Genomic DNA, 18,808 nt, shown 5'->3' with positions numbered 1-18,808 from the left:
GAATATTACTCAGCAATGACAAGGAATGCCATACTAATACATGCAACAACACGAACGAATTTCAAAAGCTTTATGCTACAGTGTAAAGAAGTAATGTACAAAAGACAATATATTATACAAATCCATTTACATGAAATTCTAGAAAAGGCAAAACTTCAGTGTCAGAAAGCAGATCAGTGGCTCTCTGGGGCAAGGTAGGGGAAGGGAGTTGGATGCAAAGAGACTTGAGGAAACTTTTTAGATGGGGTGAACTGTTCTCTGTCTTGGTGTGTCATGGTAGAACACATGCAGCACAACGGCATACACTTACCAACATACATCCAACTCTACACCTAAAATGGGCAGATTTTACTGTATGTAAGTAATACCTTAATTTCAAAAATAAATCTGTGCAGATAAAAAAAATTCTGCAGGCTGCTTACAGCCTACAGACATCAAGTTTTCAACCTCTGGTCTCAGTAGAAAGATTCTGTCTTAGCTGCCCCTGAGGAAATACAAAAGATGACAAGAAGTCATCCATCATCCTCCCCAGGGCTGGGCTCAGGAAAAATGGTGAAGTTCTCGTTTATCCCCCTCTTCCAATTCTCTCTCCGCCTCCATCAGATGCAAAATGCTCCCATGCTGCCCCCTGGCTGTCCAGCACCTCCCACCAGGGCCCCCCACCCAGGTCTCATTCTGGAGCTGGCTCCAAAACCACCCTTCCCCTTAGCCTCCTTCGGACCCCCTGCACTCAAAGGCTGCCCCTAGTGCTCCGTGCAAGGTGGAGACAAATTTTACCTGGTTAACACATGACCAAGTAGGTGTTCGTGACTGTAACTGATTACAGTTCAAAGTACTGACAGTTGACAAAGGCCATGCATGAAGCCTTAACCCAGGTTGTTATTCCCTTTCAGTCAGTTACTTTGTGAAATACTTTAGGAAAAGGGGGCAATTTCTGGAACCTACCACACTTATCCCTACCACAGAGTGACTTGCCTGCTCTGTTTATACGAATATTTTATCATCAATATTATCATGAAACACCTTAGAATTAATATATGCGAGTGGTTTGGACGGACAGTATAGAAGGGTGCAAATAAATCTCAGTACCCAATTGTCAAAACTCAGCTGTTAAATAGTAGGCTGAGGAGCTCTAAGACATGTTAGAGGCAGCCCTTCTATTTTCTGAACAACAAATGAATGCCAACCACATGCTGCTGGGCTTTCCTGATTTTTTAACTTGATTAAAAAAAATACTAACTACACTAATTACAAAAGCAAATTGATTTTAGTAGTGCAAGCTATAATGTTAAGTTAAAAAGGAAAAGGCAAACTGAAAATTGTGTTTACACTAGAATTAAGGTCACATAAAAAAAGTCAGCAGATGGATAAAAATTAAAAACTAAAAAAGGGGGAAAAGATGATTGTAGGTGGGTTGGGTTATAGTTTTATGGGTTTTTTTTTTCCTTTCCTTTTTAAAGAAAATGCTTTCTTTTGCTTTGCCATTACTGTTTTTGAAATAAATAAAAATTAAGAGAAGAGAAAGAAATCGCAGACTTGGTCACTCGCCAGAACGTTGTGTTTCCACGTTGCCCATCAGGTAATGTGTGTGGGGACTGCTCACACTTCCTTCCCCTCATAGATGTGAAAGGCCAAGGTATTCTGCAGTTCCCGGGCAGGTACACTCAAGCATTTCATCAACCCTTTAGTCTTGAAAACAGTCCCTCCTTCTTCCCAGGAGGCTGACTGTTAAGCATTTCCATTTGCAAATGAAAATAATAAAAGCCACAGAACTTGATTAACAAGGCATGTGTACACTGAGAAAGAACGCCAGTGCCCGGAGATGGATTTCATTCTAAAATTTTTAAAAAATGATATCTTGACAAGACATATGGTTAATACATTTTTCCCCATAGCAAAACAGCGTTAAAAATTTCAAGTCCTAGTAAAAAGCAAAATTGTTGCTTTAAAAAAAAAAAAAAAAGGGCATAGCATGCTCAAGCCAGTTTTGTCAATGTGGTAAAGTCTGATATGATCCCAGCCAGTCAAGGCTTTCTGATCTATGGTCTCCTAAAATGCTCCAGGACCGAGCCCTACCTCCCCTTCACCCCATATTCGCAGTAAGGAGTCTGACTATGTCAGACTCGGCAGAGCTGAGAGGTTACAGCGGTGCCCACACAACATGTGAAGAGACAGCAAAGCCTAATGAACAAGAGAACAAGCTCAAAGGGAGGCATTTTGGGTACTGGATCAGAATGGTATTTTTGATGGCATGGTGCCCCTAAAGAAAAATTTCATCTTTTGGTGAAAGTCTATTCTGCCTACATATATAGCTCGTAATACCTTTCAGAAGCCTTAGAAGAACCCTGTGAAACCATTTCAAGAGAAAATAAGAACTTGGAAAAGAAACATATCAATGAGCTGCATGAAAACTGTGAAAGAACTTTAATCAGGTTCATTCTGCCCAGAGCATATAGTAGGTGCTCAATAAAGAACAATGATGGTGAGAAAAAGTAGAACCTAGATTTTCAGGCCTCTATCACTTAGTCAAGGTTTTCTCCCCATGGTGGGGGTAACAGTGGGAAGGAGATGGCAGTTGTGCACAGCTGCAGACAAGTGAGGTGACCCACGCTCCATTGTTAAAATGGGAACATCTGAAAACGAGCAGCAACAATCATAGAGTTGACAACCAACAGTTGATCTGAATCGCTTGCCAGTTCTGCCTGGTAAGATGCTATTTTCCTGTGTTTGTGATACAAATCCCTTAGCCTAGAATCCCTTCTAACTCTGCCTGGGCAAATCTTATTCCTCTTTCGAGGGTCGTTACAAATGCCACGTCTTCCATGAAACCCATCGTGATTCCTCCAAGCAGGTAATAATCTCCCAGCCCCGGGAACTGTACGCTGAGGTTTTTGATCAACATTCATCTAGAGTTAGCATTTTCTCTGACGCCTTATCTCTATGACAAGGATGTGAGTCTCCTCAAGCCAAGAGTCACCCTCTACCATATATACCCAGCAAATGCCTTGCACATATGTGCAGAATGAGTTACCATTTTCCTAACAATGCTTCCCAGGATAAGAGCATTACTAGGGGAGATCAGTTCTTGTAGTTAAGTCATTTTTATTGTTGGAGGTTAGACGTTTCCCCATGAGGGACAGAGCAGGGAAATGAGCAATATGGGAATGGGCGAGGAAGCCTGGCCTACAGCAGAGGGGCTTGTGTGAGGCTGCCACGCCATGAAACACAAGCAGACAGGCCTCATATTCAGGATGCATCAGTAGCCTCCATCGGTGAATACAGATGAAGTGGCTGATTCGCCAGGGCAGGATTTGGAATGGTCCCCTAAACCCTGCCTCACTATATTACTTAGAGGGACACTTAAACCTCAAAGAAGATTCATCTAAAGAAACTGGCATGTGGGATTTCATTTTCCCTAAGGCTTCCATGCCTTATGTCAGTAAATCATCAATAATTAAGTAGCAACAGTTAAAACAGGACCACCCAGGCATACAGGCCCAAGGGTTGAGCTATAGAAATGGTTGGTATGGCTCCCTTACCTAGGGAAATTTATTTATTTATTTATTATTAATTTATTTCTTTATTTTAGAGACAGGGTCTTGCTCTGTCACCCAGGCTGGAGTACAGCGGCAGTATCATGGCTCACTGTAGCCTCGAACTCCTGGGCTCAAGAGATCCTCCCACCTCAGCCTCTTGAGTAGCTGAGACTGCAGGTACGTGTCACCACATCCGGCTTATTTTTTTTTATGTTTTGTAGAGATGGGTCTCACTATGTTGCCCAGGCTTGTCTCAAACTCCTCAAGTGATCTTCCTGCCTTGGCCTTCCAAAGTGCTGGGTTTACAGGCAAGAGCCACCATGCCTGGCCTAAGGTAACTTTAAAAATCACCCCCAGTTTCCAGTTTAAAATGGTCCATGGCTCCTAATGCTGCATCTGTCAAAGTGCCCATTCAATGTGAATGAAAAAATAGAACATTTTTCGTGATAGAGTCAAGGAGCAGGGGAAGGAAGAAGTCCCATTTCATTCCAGTAAAGACAGTCTAGAGACAAAGGGAACTGGGACAGAGCCGAGCATATAAAGCTGTCATCATTTGCAGATCCAAGAAGAGGTTTGGAAAAGTAACCAAACAAAAAACTCAAAACAACATGAGAATGATGGAAAAAAGATGCCACAGAACAAGGGAAAGGAAACAACTTCCTAAAGATTCAGAGGAAGAATGCAATTCTGAAAATTATGTACTAAAGAAACCAAAACATGTTTTTGGAAATCGTTTGGCATCCTCAGTAAAAACAGTAAGAAAGTAGAGCCTCTATAAAGTGAAGACAGAAACTAAGGCAAGAACCTGTGAGACTTAAGATAAAAGTGTAAGAGATGAAGTGATGGGCTAGATAAAGGAAAGATTTCAAGAGCAGAATGAATATTCACATAATTAGCAGTACATGGTAGAAACAAGACTGCAAAAAGTGGAATCAATAATGCTGGAGACAAAATGAGAATAAAGAGAAGAGAACCAAATAATTTTTAAAACACAACAAATAAAGAAGATATAAAGTAGAGGTCTAGTGTTAGAATCATAGATGTTCCTGAAACCAGAAGATCTGAAACAGAAGCAATAATCTAAGACATGATTAAAGAAAACTCTCCTGAGGGGTGGAGGGAAGACCTGAATTTGTGGATTTAAAGTTCCTGTGATCTATGCAAAATGAGTGAAAGATCTCATATCTAGAAACATCTAGATTGTTCAATTCCAAAGATTTACAAAACCCAAACTAAGCAAAAAAAAAAAAAAAAAAGAAAAGAAATTTACAAACACATCACTACTGAATACCATAAATTGGTCTACCTTTCTGCTACTCTGAAACACTAAACATTAGAAGACAATACCTTAACATCTATAGATTCCTAAGAAGAGTAAGATCTAAAACTATTATAGCTAACCCAATATATATAGTTACGTACATATGTGCGTGTCACATATATGCAATTGGCGGCAGTTCCTATATATAAATAAGAATATATCTAAATCATATACCTCTCTCAAAAAAGTTACTTGAAGATATACCCCAGCTGACTATAAGACTAGAAAGTTAAGAATAGGTAAGTCACAAAAGAGATGAGCATTTATTCTCTTCAAGGATGCCACACTAAGGAAATAATGTAGTCTATGAATGATGATACTTAGCCTCAATATATAGTGATAAGCTAGAAAAAAACCTAAGTGTTTAACATAAAGGAAATATTCCCATGAGAAAATATTACCACTATTAATAATGATTACAAAGAGTTTTTAATGATGTGGAGAAGGCTTTCAATATAATCTTAACGTAAATAGAATATAAAATGTATATATCACATATAAATAAAATACATAGAAAAATACTGTGATGAAATATGCTAAAACTTTAACAGTTGCTACCTTTAGCCAGTGTGATTATGGATAATTTTCTCCCTGTTTCTTGATAAAGTTTTTTTTTCCTACAAAATAAGAGGTTTTTAAAAACCCTTGTTATTAAAATAAAATTTTTTAAATTAGGAAAAAATACAATTTTAAAGACTATATGGAAACTTTAAGATATAATATTAAGTGAGAAAAGCAATATAATATTGTACATGAATCATGACAAAGATTGGCAGGGAATACTTGTATCAATACGGGAATAGTTTGTTTCAAGGTAGAGGGATCAAAAACAATTTTTTTCTTTTAAAAAATTCCTTTAATATTATTATTTTATGTCTTATAGGAAAAATGCGACTTAAAAAGAATGCCCCCAGATAAAACATGTTAGTTATACCTTCAATGTGGTAACATTATGGAAAAAGACATCTTTCTGATGCCAGCAACGACATTCCTGCCTCCAGTTTCCCAAAGACCACTCAGGTTCATGTTCATGTTCCAAACAATTACTATTACTACCATGTAGGCTAAACTCTTTGAGGGCAGGGCCTTTATGTCTTACACTCGATCCCCAGCACTCAGCCCAATGTTTAGCAAATCTCCAGTGTTTGAGAAATACTTGGTGAATGAACAAATGAATAATAGAAGGAAAGACTATTTCACTTCATAGGTACATCTTTTGGTTAAAAGATTCTTTGCATTTCTCCAATTTTTACAGCATCTCCAATGCTGAAAACTGCAAGGATGCTTTGCTTCAGGAATTCTCATCATTCATCATAGATTGCTTGCTCCACGGAAATCCAGCCGGAGCCAAAACCTGGTGCCATATTTTTATTTCTCTTTTTCCATTTCAAAAGAAAAAGCTGTAGTTAATTCTAATTTTCCTGCGGGCAGAGGGAAGGGGAACTTTTTATGTATGTGAAAGAATGGCAACCCCCCCAGCCATCTGAGGACAGTTCCTCCCAGGAACACCTGTTTGCTCCAATTGAAGCCTGTCCAAATTGAGTCCTGGGGATCATGAGCTTCCTCTTCAAATGTCCCACCATTCTACAATATTTATTTCCCACCTGTCTGATGGCCGTGATAGCTTGGGATTGCTCCAGCCAGGGAAAGCTGTTTCTTGGCCCTGACAAGGCAGAGCTAACAGCAGCTAATATTCACCCAGAATCTGGTCTGGATCCAGTTGCCCCAGAGTTCAAAAATGCCTCTTCTTTTCACAGTCTGCTAGGATTGGCAAAAGTTCTCAAGGAGGGGGGGGTAAATAATTTTTCACTTTCATACCGAGATGCTGCAAAAGCAAGTTATACCCTTCACTGTTTTGATGTTTGAGTTTTCCACTCATATTTAACACTTAGTATTCCAGTCATATTAACAGTTATCCAATACTAAAAACAAAGATTGGTAAATTAATTCCCCCCCCCCAAAAAACCTGTTAAAATCAGGAAAGTAAAATGCAATAAAAACAATCCTAAACACATAATTCAACATGTAATTCAGGGAAGGAAAAAGAGATGCCCACATTAATCTCCAGTTATAATAGTGAAATAATGTTTTATTTAAAAAATGTAGCCATGAGAAACTGTATATTTGAAAAGCTTACATAAAGCCTTATAAAATAAGAGACCTTTTATCTCTTCCAGATCCATGAGCTTGAAAATACTTTATCTATGCAATTTCAAGGCACATAAAAACCTCAGTGAATAAATAAAATGTTCTTTTTTCCCTTTACACAGAAGCTTTAAAAATTATCCATATAAATAGCTTGGCCTTGAACAAACAGATTAAAAGACCTAAAAGGCTATGGCTTCAGATCATGTATACAGAACAGAAAATGAATGCTTTTCTTTATTGGCTATGCAAGTTTTCTACTAACTAAAATTCTATAAGCCCATTTGATGAGAAAGATTTATTTGGAACACATGAAAAAATTCAACATTTTTAAGTGATACACTTATTAAATATGTCATAATAAAATAATCCATGTACTTTGCCCCTGTTCTTTGCATATATTCGTGAATCATATAGATAGTATATATAGTCAACATGCAGGATTATCTCAAAGACCACAAAGTTTCAGAAATACGTAATTTTAGTCAAGTGTGTGGAAAATTTGCAATATTTTCCTAAAACTGGGACACAGCATGTGAGAAGGTTTTCCATAATTGTTTATAATTAGATCTATTTAGGTGATTTTAAGCCTTCCTTATTTGCTTGAAGAAACTCTTAAAATTTAAAAAAAATCACAATTTAAAAAAAACTCAAGCTTAATTTAAGGTAAAGGTAGAATTGAAGGTTCTTTTTTCTGTCATCTCCTATAGCGGTGACATCTCACTTACAACATAGCACAAGTTACTATGTATTGTTGTTGCTTAAAATGTGTAAACCAAGGCTCCCAAATTAGATATTAAGCTACCTGGGAGTAGAGTTTTGAGTCTGTTGAATCTGCAAGACCTAACATATTCCCTTTTATACAGTAAACATTAAACAGTTGCTGTTGAAGACGACGCTGATGCTATTACCGCTAGAATGCTGCTAAGAACATTTTTGTGGCTAAAACCAGGGTACTGGGCCATGTTTTGCCCCATCTTGGTGGAATGACCTTGGGCAAGACTCAACTTTGGCAGGTCCTAATTATAACACAAGGATAACAACGGTAACACCGATTCACAGAGTTCTTATGAAGAAGACTTTAAATGAAATAATGCATGTGAATGTTCCTTATAAACCATAAGGCCCTATAGAAATTTTACTTACTATGATTGTCTTTAAGGACTCACTGTTGACCAACGGTCTGATTTCCCAAGGAAGGCATCCCTGCATTTGCACTTTATTGTTGAAGTTTGTGGACAAATTCAAAATAAGTGCTTCCTGTAGGCCAACACATTTCAAATGAGCCAGAGTATCAAAGTAATTAAGTGGTATTTAGCTAGGAAATTGGACATAGTTCTATAACTATGTCTCATTTCTCAACTTTTTTTGGAGGCGGTTGTAGACTTTTGTTAATTTTATGAAAATTTAATGGAAAATTCCCAGAGAGATGCATATAAATGCATACACACAAAAATTTTCAGAAAACTCCAGTGGTTTAAGACTCTGTGAAGCCCACCCTAGGAAAGGAAGCATGGCCCTATGGCTTGTGATAGAGGGTGTGGCTTCATGAAAGCACTTGGGGACCCGATTCAGACATCTTTAACTGATGTGGGAATTAAAAGACTAACAGTTTCTTTTCCCTCACCCTGAAATCATTAAGCCATCAGAAGGCAGACAGTGGAGTGCCTTTCTCCTATGTAAACTACAATTGTACAGGAAACTGGGATACTGTCCTTTCATAATTCTAAGCTGCTTCGACCCCCTTTTAAAATTTTGGACAAATTTACCATCCTGGAATTTTACCCATTGATAATCATATTTTAGTCCCAAAGTTCTTCACATAACTTTGCAAAAGAAGTTACAAGCCTTTTAAAAAGGGTATTGAGGTAAAAAAAAAATGATTACGCCTCCTATCATGTCAGCTTCTGCTTTGTTAAAAAATGTTGGAGTCAATTTTAAGTAAAAAATGAAAACAGCCTCAATTAATACTAGCAAGGTGGCCAGACATCACAATTTAAGAAATATTTCAATTACACTTTTGGATATTGAATGTATTTCTTAACTGTGAGTCTTTTTTTTTTTTTTCCATAAAAGAATTCTTTCTTAATACCTAGATGACAAGTTCTCAAGATATACACAGTTGTTTCTTATTATGGCTTCCCTGGAAAACATTTCTGGGAAAGTACAATTCCCAGCCACTTACTTTGTTTACAACAGACAAAACTGCTTGTGTGGTATAAATAGGAGTCTGTCCTTAAATGCTGCTGAGAAATAAAATGCAACCATGAAAAGGAGCCATTTCCTGCCCTAAAGGTGGCTTAAAAAAAATTCTTAGCTACTTTAGGAACAGCACTAAAGTATAAATAATAATTATCAATTGCCGCATAATAAAAGACTAATTTTATAGGGGAAAAAAAACCCCAAACCAAAAACAAGCTACATATTCCAGAGATGCCCTCAGAATTGTCAGCATTAGAAGGTTTTCTTACCCTGCAAGATGATGAAACCCCCTTTTGTCCTCCTGCGTTTGTGATGTATATCTATAACTCGTCCTTGTTTGTGCAGATAAGCCTCGCCTTGTCTCCCTAACTGCACTTTCAAAAGCAGATTCACAGTTGTTTGACTTTTGATCTGGGTAGCAGCTAGCTCGACCACCTGCACTGTGCATGAGCTGTGACTGAGCTTGCTTTGTCCCATCTTATAACACAGCAAGCCTTTTCAGATTGATGTGTGAATACGCTAATTTACAATGTGAGCGTTCAAACAAAAAATATGGTGGTGGCAGTGGTGGTGGCGGTGGTGCTGGCGGTGGTAGCAGCAGAAGAAGGGGAAGATTTGTGAAGGGAGAGGCCCTAACCCTCGATTTATAAAGTTCAGATATTGTTCATTGCCTCTGGCATTTAATGAAACAGATGGCCTAAGGCCACCCTCAACTTACAATGGAGCAGACAGTGGTGTAATGGTGTGGGGGCCTGGAATTATAAAATGTTGTTTGGTGATGGTATATGTTAATAAATAGCCATTTACGAGGGGGGCTGAGGGCTCCATTACTTGTTTATGAGGAAGGCCCAGGGCTCCTTGCTTAGAGTTAACAGCTCAAGGCTGTGTTCAAAGAAGGCATTGATGGTGAAGGTAAAGTGCACCCTTCATACTCTACGTTGCATTAAAGAATGGCATGTATCCAGGGAAAAAAGGAAAATCATAAAAGAAAACTAATGCAAGAATTAGGTCAAATTGTGGCTCACAATAGAGGAAACGGTAAGATGTTTTTCTATTGTGATTAAATAATGGACAAAAATATTCTCTTATTGTGAAGTTACATATTTTATCTTTGAACGAACATGTTTACATGTAGCCAAAGTGCAATAAAGAAAACGCCATAGGGTTTCAACTAAATTATACCCATATGAACTTAGCAACTTTGAAATTAATTTCAGCCATTCTTGCAAAGATTATTCACCGATGAGGCCTATATCAGGGTAACATGGCCCTGAGTTAAAAGTGAGAAGGCTCCTACCATTAGGAACTTACAATAAAGAGAAGAGAGGCTTGACCTCAGGGTCCTGAAGAGAACTGGTCCTGTAGGAACTCCTCATTCTCCTGGGGCAGAAACGCGCTGTGTGTACGATCACGAACCTCCAGTCACCATTTGATTGACTGTTTATCAAGGGTCCATCTTTGTGGCAAGAAGGCTACGTTCAGACTCAACTAAGGCTATTTTTGTATTTCCTGCTTTTGCTTTCAGGTAGGAAATTTTGCATGTACCTAGGAATGTGTATAGGAGTTTATTGAAAGTCCATACTTTGGAGGTGCTAAAGTGATTCCTTTTATTCTCTTTCCCTGTATTTCCTCTCCTATTTATTTCAGCTGGTTGCACAATACAATGGGGAGCTGTAAAAAAAATCCTTTTGGGGATGAGGGTAGGGCTAAGAATGGTCTAGAAGAAAATTAAGAAGTAGCTGCTAATAACTGAAATACAAAGTAGATGATGTTAGTGTCTTGTGAGAAATGCAAACTGCTGTGAAGGACCAGAGTAAAGACAGATCACTCTGCCTGGGAGACTGATGAAGGTTGAAGGAGAGAGTGGTATTTCGCCTGAGATCCAGAGTGTAGATAAAAGTTTGTCTGGAATATTCTGAAGGTAACATCTGTTGTTTTTGCCTACCCAGTACCTATTCCCCTTTCTGGAAAAAGGACTATGCTCATTCATTCTGTCTGTCCATTCCCTGCACAGGGTCCCACATACAGACATCAGATCACAGATTAATGGAGCTTTTACCTAACAGAGCCCATGAGAATCAACAAGGCTCCATGCTATGAGTTTTGTCAGAAGTATTGGGAAGAAAAAATTGCAATATTCAGTGGGTATCACTGAGAGGCTGGCCAAAGCTTTGTCTCCAAAAGGGGAAACTCTGACAAAGGATGGAACTCACGTGTGGGAGATCTGAGATGAGAGATGGAAAGAGCAAGATGTAAGTTGTCTGCTTCCAGGGCTATCTTCCCACCATGCTGGACTCTTACCCTTTCTCTGTATAGAATTCTCCACACAGATGTGCAGACAATTGTTCCTGAAAGCACCGAGCAAACCCTACCAGATTCCACCATTTAGGCTGGGCTGCAGGCAATCCGCTGTGGCTCCTGTGTGCCAAAGGAGTCCCGAGTTGAGCGTGTTTTTACAGAGCCCTTTAGAATTGTTTTATTTTGGAGCATAGACTCTGTGGTGTTAATCAAAACCAATGAAAACCAACAATGTGTGGTGGAGAGTCTATAATCTCCCTTACCCTCCAGTGTTTGACAAGTAGCATTGTTAGGAAATTTTATTTTTATATCTAACTCTGTATCATCTGGAGCCTTGTCCTTGTTGGAGAAAACAGCCCTGCTTTTAATTATTCAAAAGAAATTCCTGCGTGTGGGTCAAGAGGCATGTGCCCTAGTGGGTAAGAGGTGGGCTCTGGAGCTGCACTGGCTCTGCCACTTTCTTTCCAGCTTCCAGCCTTCGGCAAGAATCTCCCCTTTCTGTAGCTTGGTCTTCTTGTCTGCAAAGTAGGGACAACAATATTCCCTACTGTGTCAATCCTTATGAGAGTTAAATGACTCACTACGTGTACAGTACACACAGCAGTGCCTGGTCCATAATACAGTTTCAGTAAATGTTGGAAAGTTGGTTATTGTCACTATTGTCACTGCTTAAAAAAAAAAAAAAGCCCGAGTGCAAAGGCTAAAATCAAAATGTTAATTAATAGTTATTTTAGGTGATAAATTTTAAAGTGATTTTTTTTAAAATTTGCTTTTTACAGTTTCCTAGGATTTTAGATAACATTAAAAATTAATAATAATAATCAATCCCATCATTCTTTCCTTATGTCCCTGTTTCTCTAAGTGCCACCATTCTCCCTTCCCTCTGGGACTCTCGCCCAGCAACACTTGTTGAATTAGCAGAGTACTCAGAGCGCTGCCTCACAACAGCTGATACTAACAACAGTTCCCTTACTTCTTAAAATAAGAGAAAGAATATCTGCCTTACAGAGTTACCATGAAGATGAAGTAAGATGAAGTACACCAAATATCTAGGACTGTGCCTGTCGAGGTCTCAGTGCATGCATAAGTTGCAGTTTTTTGGTTATGAAAGGACACAGTAGAGTGTGGGTTCTGGATTTTCTGGCCAGTAAAATGAGCGTGAGCATGGGAAGGGGAGAGGGAAGATGACATGGGACTGCCAATGTTTAATAGGTCTGAGTATTTATTTTTCTATTTACTATAACAATGAATCACTTTAAGGAAATTGTTTACTACCACAATTATTTCACAGAAAAAAATGGAATTATAACAGCATATAACCTTAAAAATCAGCATAAAAATACTCATCAGTTTCATCTTACTCTTCTCATTTCACCATTAATTAGTGTAAACTGGCTCTGATCTGTAAACTAGCCTTTTGGGACATTGTGTGGTATGTTCAAAAGAGCAAGCTAAGTTCATGTCCTAATTCTGCACCTTTCTATAGATGTGACTCTGGATAATTTACTTAACTTCACTAGACTCAGCCTCATCTGTAAAATGGGCATAATGATATTGCCTTCACAGGGGTGTTAAGGATTAAATTAGATAACATGTGTAACACGTGGTTTAGGGTCTCTCTCTCTCTCTCTCTCTCTCACACACACACACACACACACACACAGTTAGGACTCAATCAACGCAGCTGGTGGAGTTACCATTGATAGATAACTTTAGATGCTGCATTCAAGTGTCTGACACTAGACCAAAAGTCTATGTTTAAAGACACAACAATGTTATTCAAGAGAAACATATATAAGGAAATCAAAAGCTGTTCTTTAGTTTGATAAAAAACATTACCCAGGTTGGCCTTGAAGAGATCATAGGACAAAGGCAATGAGTCAACTGTATAGTAATAGGTTTATTCACACAAAAAGAACTAAGATTTTTTTTTTAAATTTTCCCTTTGTAGCATTACTGTAGCTCAGATCCTAAATCTGTTAAGTCCAAAGAATCTATAGCAAATTCAATCATTTTATTCTAAAGGAACAAGCACTTGATTAAAAGCTGAAGAATAACTCAGAGGTCAAGATTTTGCTACACTAATTTCAGGTCAGGGCCTATGTTCATTACTGGTATGTAAAACACGCCAAGAAGAAGGAATGAGATAAACAGAGAAAAGGAGGGAGGGAGGGAAAGAGAGAGAGAAAAAGAAGTGAAAACATAAATGCAAGGTACTGTGAGAGGAGATACCCTTTTCAGTGTATAAAAATTGAGAGCAAATTTTCAAGGACATTTTTCTCACAAGTCTTGAAAACTGTGCTGAATTTTCAGACATTGTAATAAGAATAATTAAAATATAACCAAATGTTTCCTGGGAAAAGTGAGGAGGGGGGAGAAGGAGGGAAAAGAATGAGTTTTTAAAGAAGCTTAAACATCTAGTCATGGCATATTTAAGAAGAAATCTGTTCATTAAAAAAATTATATTTCTATAGCTTACAGATCTTGCATTGGCATTTCTGTTATACTTACTGTTAGGAATCATTCTGACAGTACATTTAAGTTTTCCAGATGTTTTACTTGCCATTCTACCAAAGCAGCAAGACTATGTTTAAAATGCATGTGTGCATTGCTATGTGATAGCAATGATAGGTGGCAATTATTTCCTAGATTGACTCAGAAGTAACTGTTAACAAAAATACATGCATTAAGTAATATTGTATGAACAGGGCTAGCTGGGTCAACTGCATTTAATACCATCTGCTTTGCTTATATTACAAATCAAAAGACCTCCCAGCAGGTCCATGCATAAAGAAGTTACAAGTCACCATACTCATGCTGGAAGGAGAAACAACATTCATTTTTTGAAGGAAATATTCTGTGGGGTGTGTGTGTGTGTGTGTGTGTGTGTGTGTAAATAGTTGGGGCAAATATAGGTAGTATAGAGGAGAGAGGAAATTATTTGATATTGAGATTGTCAAACAGGAAAAGTATTTTTTAAAAATACCATATATGCCATTTCTTTTGTAAGCCTCTCGCCAGCATATACAATGTAGTTGACGAGCCAACAAAAAATTGTAACATGTCTTGCAAATTTATGTCAAAGGAGCTCTCAAACTATAACTTTGTTACATTCCTGAGGAATCCTTCAGATTTATTTTAGAAACAAACATATTACTGATCGATTATTAACTCTTCAGAGGTAGAAGGAAATAGAATCATGATTTTCTTTTGTTCTGACTAAAAATCTTGAAATCTCTATTTTCATTTTTACTTATTACCAACACTGTTTGAACTAATAAGACCTCCCTCTCAAATGCAGAGAAGAAAGTACACACAAAAACAGGCCCATAAATCCATATATGTGAAGAGAAACATTTAAGCCTCCCAGTGATACTATGATACTTTAAGACAACCGATTATTAATAATCAAATTTTGTGAAAGTCAATGAAAATCCATTTCTGGGACCCAGTTACCACATGAACGGACATTTGCTTCATGACCATTTTCATTATTATCGGAATTCATTTTATTTAAACTCTGTCTACAGAGTCAGGAAATGAACAGTTTGTCCCTAGGTAGCTCTCCATCTTACAGCAGGACAGAAGAAAAATTTACTTTCCAGAAAATCAGCCATAGCTGCGTTCTGATGTCAAGTGTTACTATTATAATTTTGAATGGACCAATTTTCTCCTTTGTTTTCTTTCTTTTGGTAATACAGTGTAGTTACGTGGAGGATAATTTATTTGTTTGGTTGAATCAGTTGCTATCTCACTAAACTAGATACTGTGTGTCTCAATATTTTCTGCCTACCTTAGTTCCTTTAAAAACTTGTGTTATGAGTCCATAAATCATTTTCTATTTCCCTAACTTTTTTCTAGTACATTTGTTTTATAGCTATTTAAATCCTATTTTTTATTGGTAATTTGTTTTCCTGGTGCCCTTTTTGATGACAACAATGATTAATTGGAGCTGCAGAATCTTCAATAGCTTCCTTAAGAATTAGATAATTTTGTGAATTACCATAGTGTATTTTTATGCACACACTCTCTACTAAGCTGAAGTGCTCTGAAGGCAAGGGCAAAACTGGTTTCATTTTAGGATCCCCAGGCCTGGTATACAGGCATTAAATATTAATATTTACTGAGGAACAAATGAAGCAGAAGGAAGGAAATAGATTTTTTTTTTTTACCTCATTTGAGGTTAATAAAAGATTAAAAATCATAAGTGGTAGATGATTATTTAGTGGCTGCTGGATTTTATAAACCTAATTTCTGTTGCTTACTCATTTTTGTTTCCCCACCTGCTTTTGTACAGTCGTACAGATAATCAAGAGACACAGGTATAGACTTTGGCACTGATGGGAACATGGGTCTCACCTGCCTTCACAACAGACTACTCACCGTGAGTGAAATGACCCAAATGAGGGGCCATGTCAAGCCACTTCTGTTCATTTTACAAATTTAAAAACAATCCAGGTTTAAAAAATTGAAAACAATCTGTAATCTTTTTTAAAATAAAATAATTCCTTAGTTTGATATATTATAGAATATATATTCTCAGTCACACAGAACTTATCATATGAAAATAGGCCTATGTTGTATTCAGGTAAACACCTACACTGCACAAAGAGGACAATCATTTCTGTTATACATTTGTGAAGGTGATAGTTGAGCTCATGATTCAATATTATAATGTTTCTTAAATCAGAAGCACCTGTTGACACACAACATGGCCATGCAGTTTCGGTAGGAACAAGAGTAAGAGAATGTGGCTTCTCTTTCTGAAATAAAACCTTGCCAGTGCTGGAAGCAAATGCCATGTGAATGGCAGCGCCGTTACCAAGGAAGCAAAAATCAGAGCATTACATGAAAGATTTTGGTACATAAATGCTGGTTCCATTTCTCTAGAGACTGCTTTTCTAGAGGATAACCAAAATAACGAAGTAAAGAGTTTGGCAAAAATGTTTATGTCTTTTCCTAAGTCCAAAATAAATTGTATATCACATTGGATAGTAATTAGAAACTAAAACAAAAGCACCACCTGCATTTGGTCCCCAAAGACCCAAAGAGATTATGGCATTGATTAAAAATATCTAGATATTGTGGCTGACACCAAGATCCCAGCTATGCCTAGTAAAAAACATTGTCACACATACAAGCAGGTTCAGACATAGCAAGGTGATGTCCATCTGGGGATTTTTATTTCTGTTCACACTCTAGATACATCCCAAAATGAGATGAGTCAGTGATTGACCGAGTTTGCCTACAAAGAGAACCCCAAGTAGATTTCAAGAGAGTAATTTTCTTCTGTAGGCTTCTTAAATGACCACGTCCGTATGATTTCCCTACAGAAAGCCCAGTCAAAGGTTGCAGAAGTTGTTTGTGCTTCACCCTCTCTAAATGACTTGCAAATTTATTCAAACACAACATGAGGAGATGCTTTATTTGTTGAAATAACTGTCTGCAGTGTCCTGCACTAAAGGGTGAGGTACATCAAGCAGAAACACGAACAGAAATACATTAGTTTCAAAACCCATAAATCCTTATTTGAATCTGCCAACGTGAAAGCCACGAAGAGCCCGAATAAACTATTTTTCCTAAATGCTACATCTGATTAAGCCATACCATTAAATGACAGCTGAACTTTAACATTAATATGATATTATTTAAATAACCACATGATTTTTTTTTACACTAAAAATGATGAATGATTTCTGGACAGCACAATTGACATAAAGCAGGAGGACTCTTTAATGAGATTTGACAAAATGGAGACATATGCAGAGTATTCGTTACAGCTCACGTTGCAGGAGCCCTCCCAGGGAAGCAATAGAGGTTTTCTCCCCCTTTCTTTTTTATTGTCTATAGGCACTGAAGCATTCCTTTCAATCGCCACTTCCCTTCTCTGTGAATTTTGAGTTTTTCTTAGGTCATTTACATACTACTCTGAATCAGAGAATTTGGTGGTTTATGGTTCTGAGTTGGTGCTGTGTGTCCAGGAAAAGGAGAGGCAATATAGCACTAGGTCAGCCTTGGCTGCCTGTGTCCCAGGAGCTTTAGGCTCACTACTAGTCAGGCCGACAGAAGAATCTCATCGGCCTTGAAGATTAAACAACCATACATTTGATCGGTTCATATGCAATGAATCTCTAACACAGTAAACATATTTTTAGCAAATTATTGTATATGGATAGATAATCAGAGAAGACTTTAGTTATTTGTAAACAGTTGTCACTATAGTATCAACTAGAAAGCGGATTTCCTTCTTTAAAATTCTAATGAAGCTATTCCAGAGGTCATGTTCAACATTCCTTATTCACTTTTCTATCTACAGTTCCAACCTGACAGTCATGCTAGATGATAGTCTTATTTGGTAGATTCTGCATGTAAAATAATTCCGTGCTGAATATACTTATAAGGATATTACCTACACTCATTCATTTACTTTTTCGTACATTTTCCATCAAAGTTTAGTTGCACATATAAAACATAAACATTTGCTTGCTAGCACATATGAATTCATATTATTCAAATAATCTTACATTTTATAAATGATCTTTCAGTATATACATAAAATGGAAATGCTTTCCCAAACAGCGTCCCTTAAAGAAATGAAAACAAGGCAACAGAGAGCAAAGCTAATACCAAGTGTACTCCTGATAGGGACAAGCCTGCCTCTCTCTGTAAGAAGGAGGCTATCAAAATAGAAAATAAATCAGACTGTTCCTGCCATGGGGCCTTCCTCAGGCTATAAAAAAATACTTCATGTCTAACCCTAATTTTTGTCATAGCTTGAGGTAACCCCCCTAGCTCAAGCCTTCTCTCTAATCTGTATTAGTGTGTGTCCCTGTCCAAACAAGAGTTAATATCAGAGCTGTTTTATTTCAAAAGGGTTTTGACACAGGGTACTAAGAGCAGAAGCTCAAAAGCCTGTAAAATGCCCCATTACAACTTGATGAAAACAGTTTTAAAAAAGAGAAAGAGAGGAAGACAGGTCCCTACCTTGCTCTTACCTTCGCAACATCCCCGTCAGGATCCTGGAGCTTTTCCCTAAGTTAGCGTCTGTTTCCCGAAGCTGGAAGAAGAAAAGCAACATCAAAACAAAATGAAACTATGTGCACTTAAGATTATTTCTAAAGTGCATGGCAAACAACAATTTATTCCATGATAGAAAATCCAAACAATGAAAATGCTTAAATATACAAAAATACATACATTTCTGATAACTATGCAAACTACAGAAATTCTTAGATTCTGAAAATGACATGTGGAGAGGTAATCTCAGGAGCTTTAAACTGGATACTTGAACTGGATATAAAAGCAA

At 37.5% G+C, this 18,808-nt stretch overlaps 1 protein-coding gene across 4 annotated transcripts in view; it reads right to left on the bottom strand.

The window, feature by feature from the left end:
* The window catches only part of VTI1A (vesicle transport through interaction with t-SNAREs 1A), a 328,811-nt gene that overhangs the window by 118,461 nt on the left and 191,542 nt on the right, over positions 1-18,808 (bottom strand). For 2 of the 4 annotated variants that reach the window (XM_069459904.1, XM_069459905.1), the window contains one exon: positions 18,487-18,559. In XM_069459904.1, coding sequence (XP_069316005.1) covers positions 18,494-18,559 — 66 coding nt within the window. In that variant the 3' untranslated portion in view covers positions 18,487-18,493. The remainder of the gene's footprint in view (positions 1-18,486; positions 18,560-18,808) is intronic. The other 2 variants (XM_069459901.1, XM_069459902.1) reach the window with 1 other exon arrangement.

Source organism: Eulemur rufifrons, chromosome 28, assembly GCF_041146395.1.
Source record: "Eulemur rufifrons isolate Redbay chromosome 28, OSU_ERuf_1, whole genome shotgun sequence".
Lineage (NCBI taxonomy): Eukaryota > Metazoa > Chordata > Mammalia > Primates > Lemuridae > Eulemur > Eulemur rufifrons.
The sequence above is the reverse complement of the archived record's forward strand: the minus strand, read 5'-3'. Positions and strand labels throughout refer to the sequence as shown.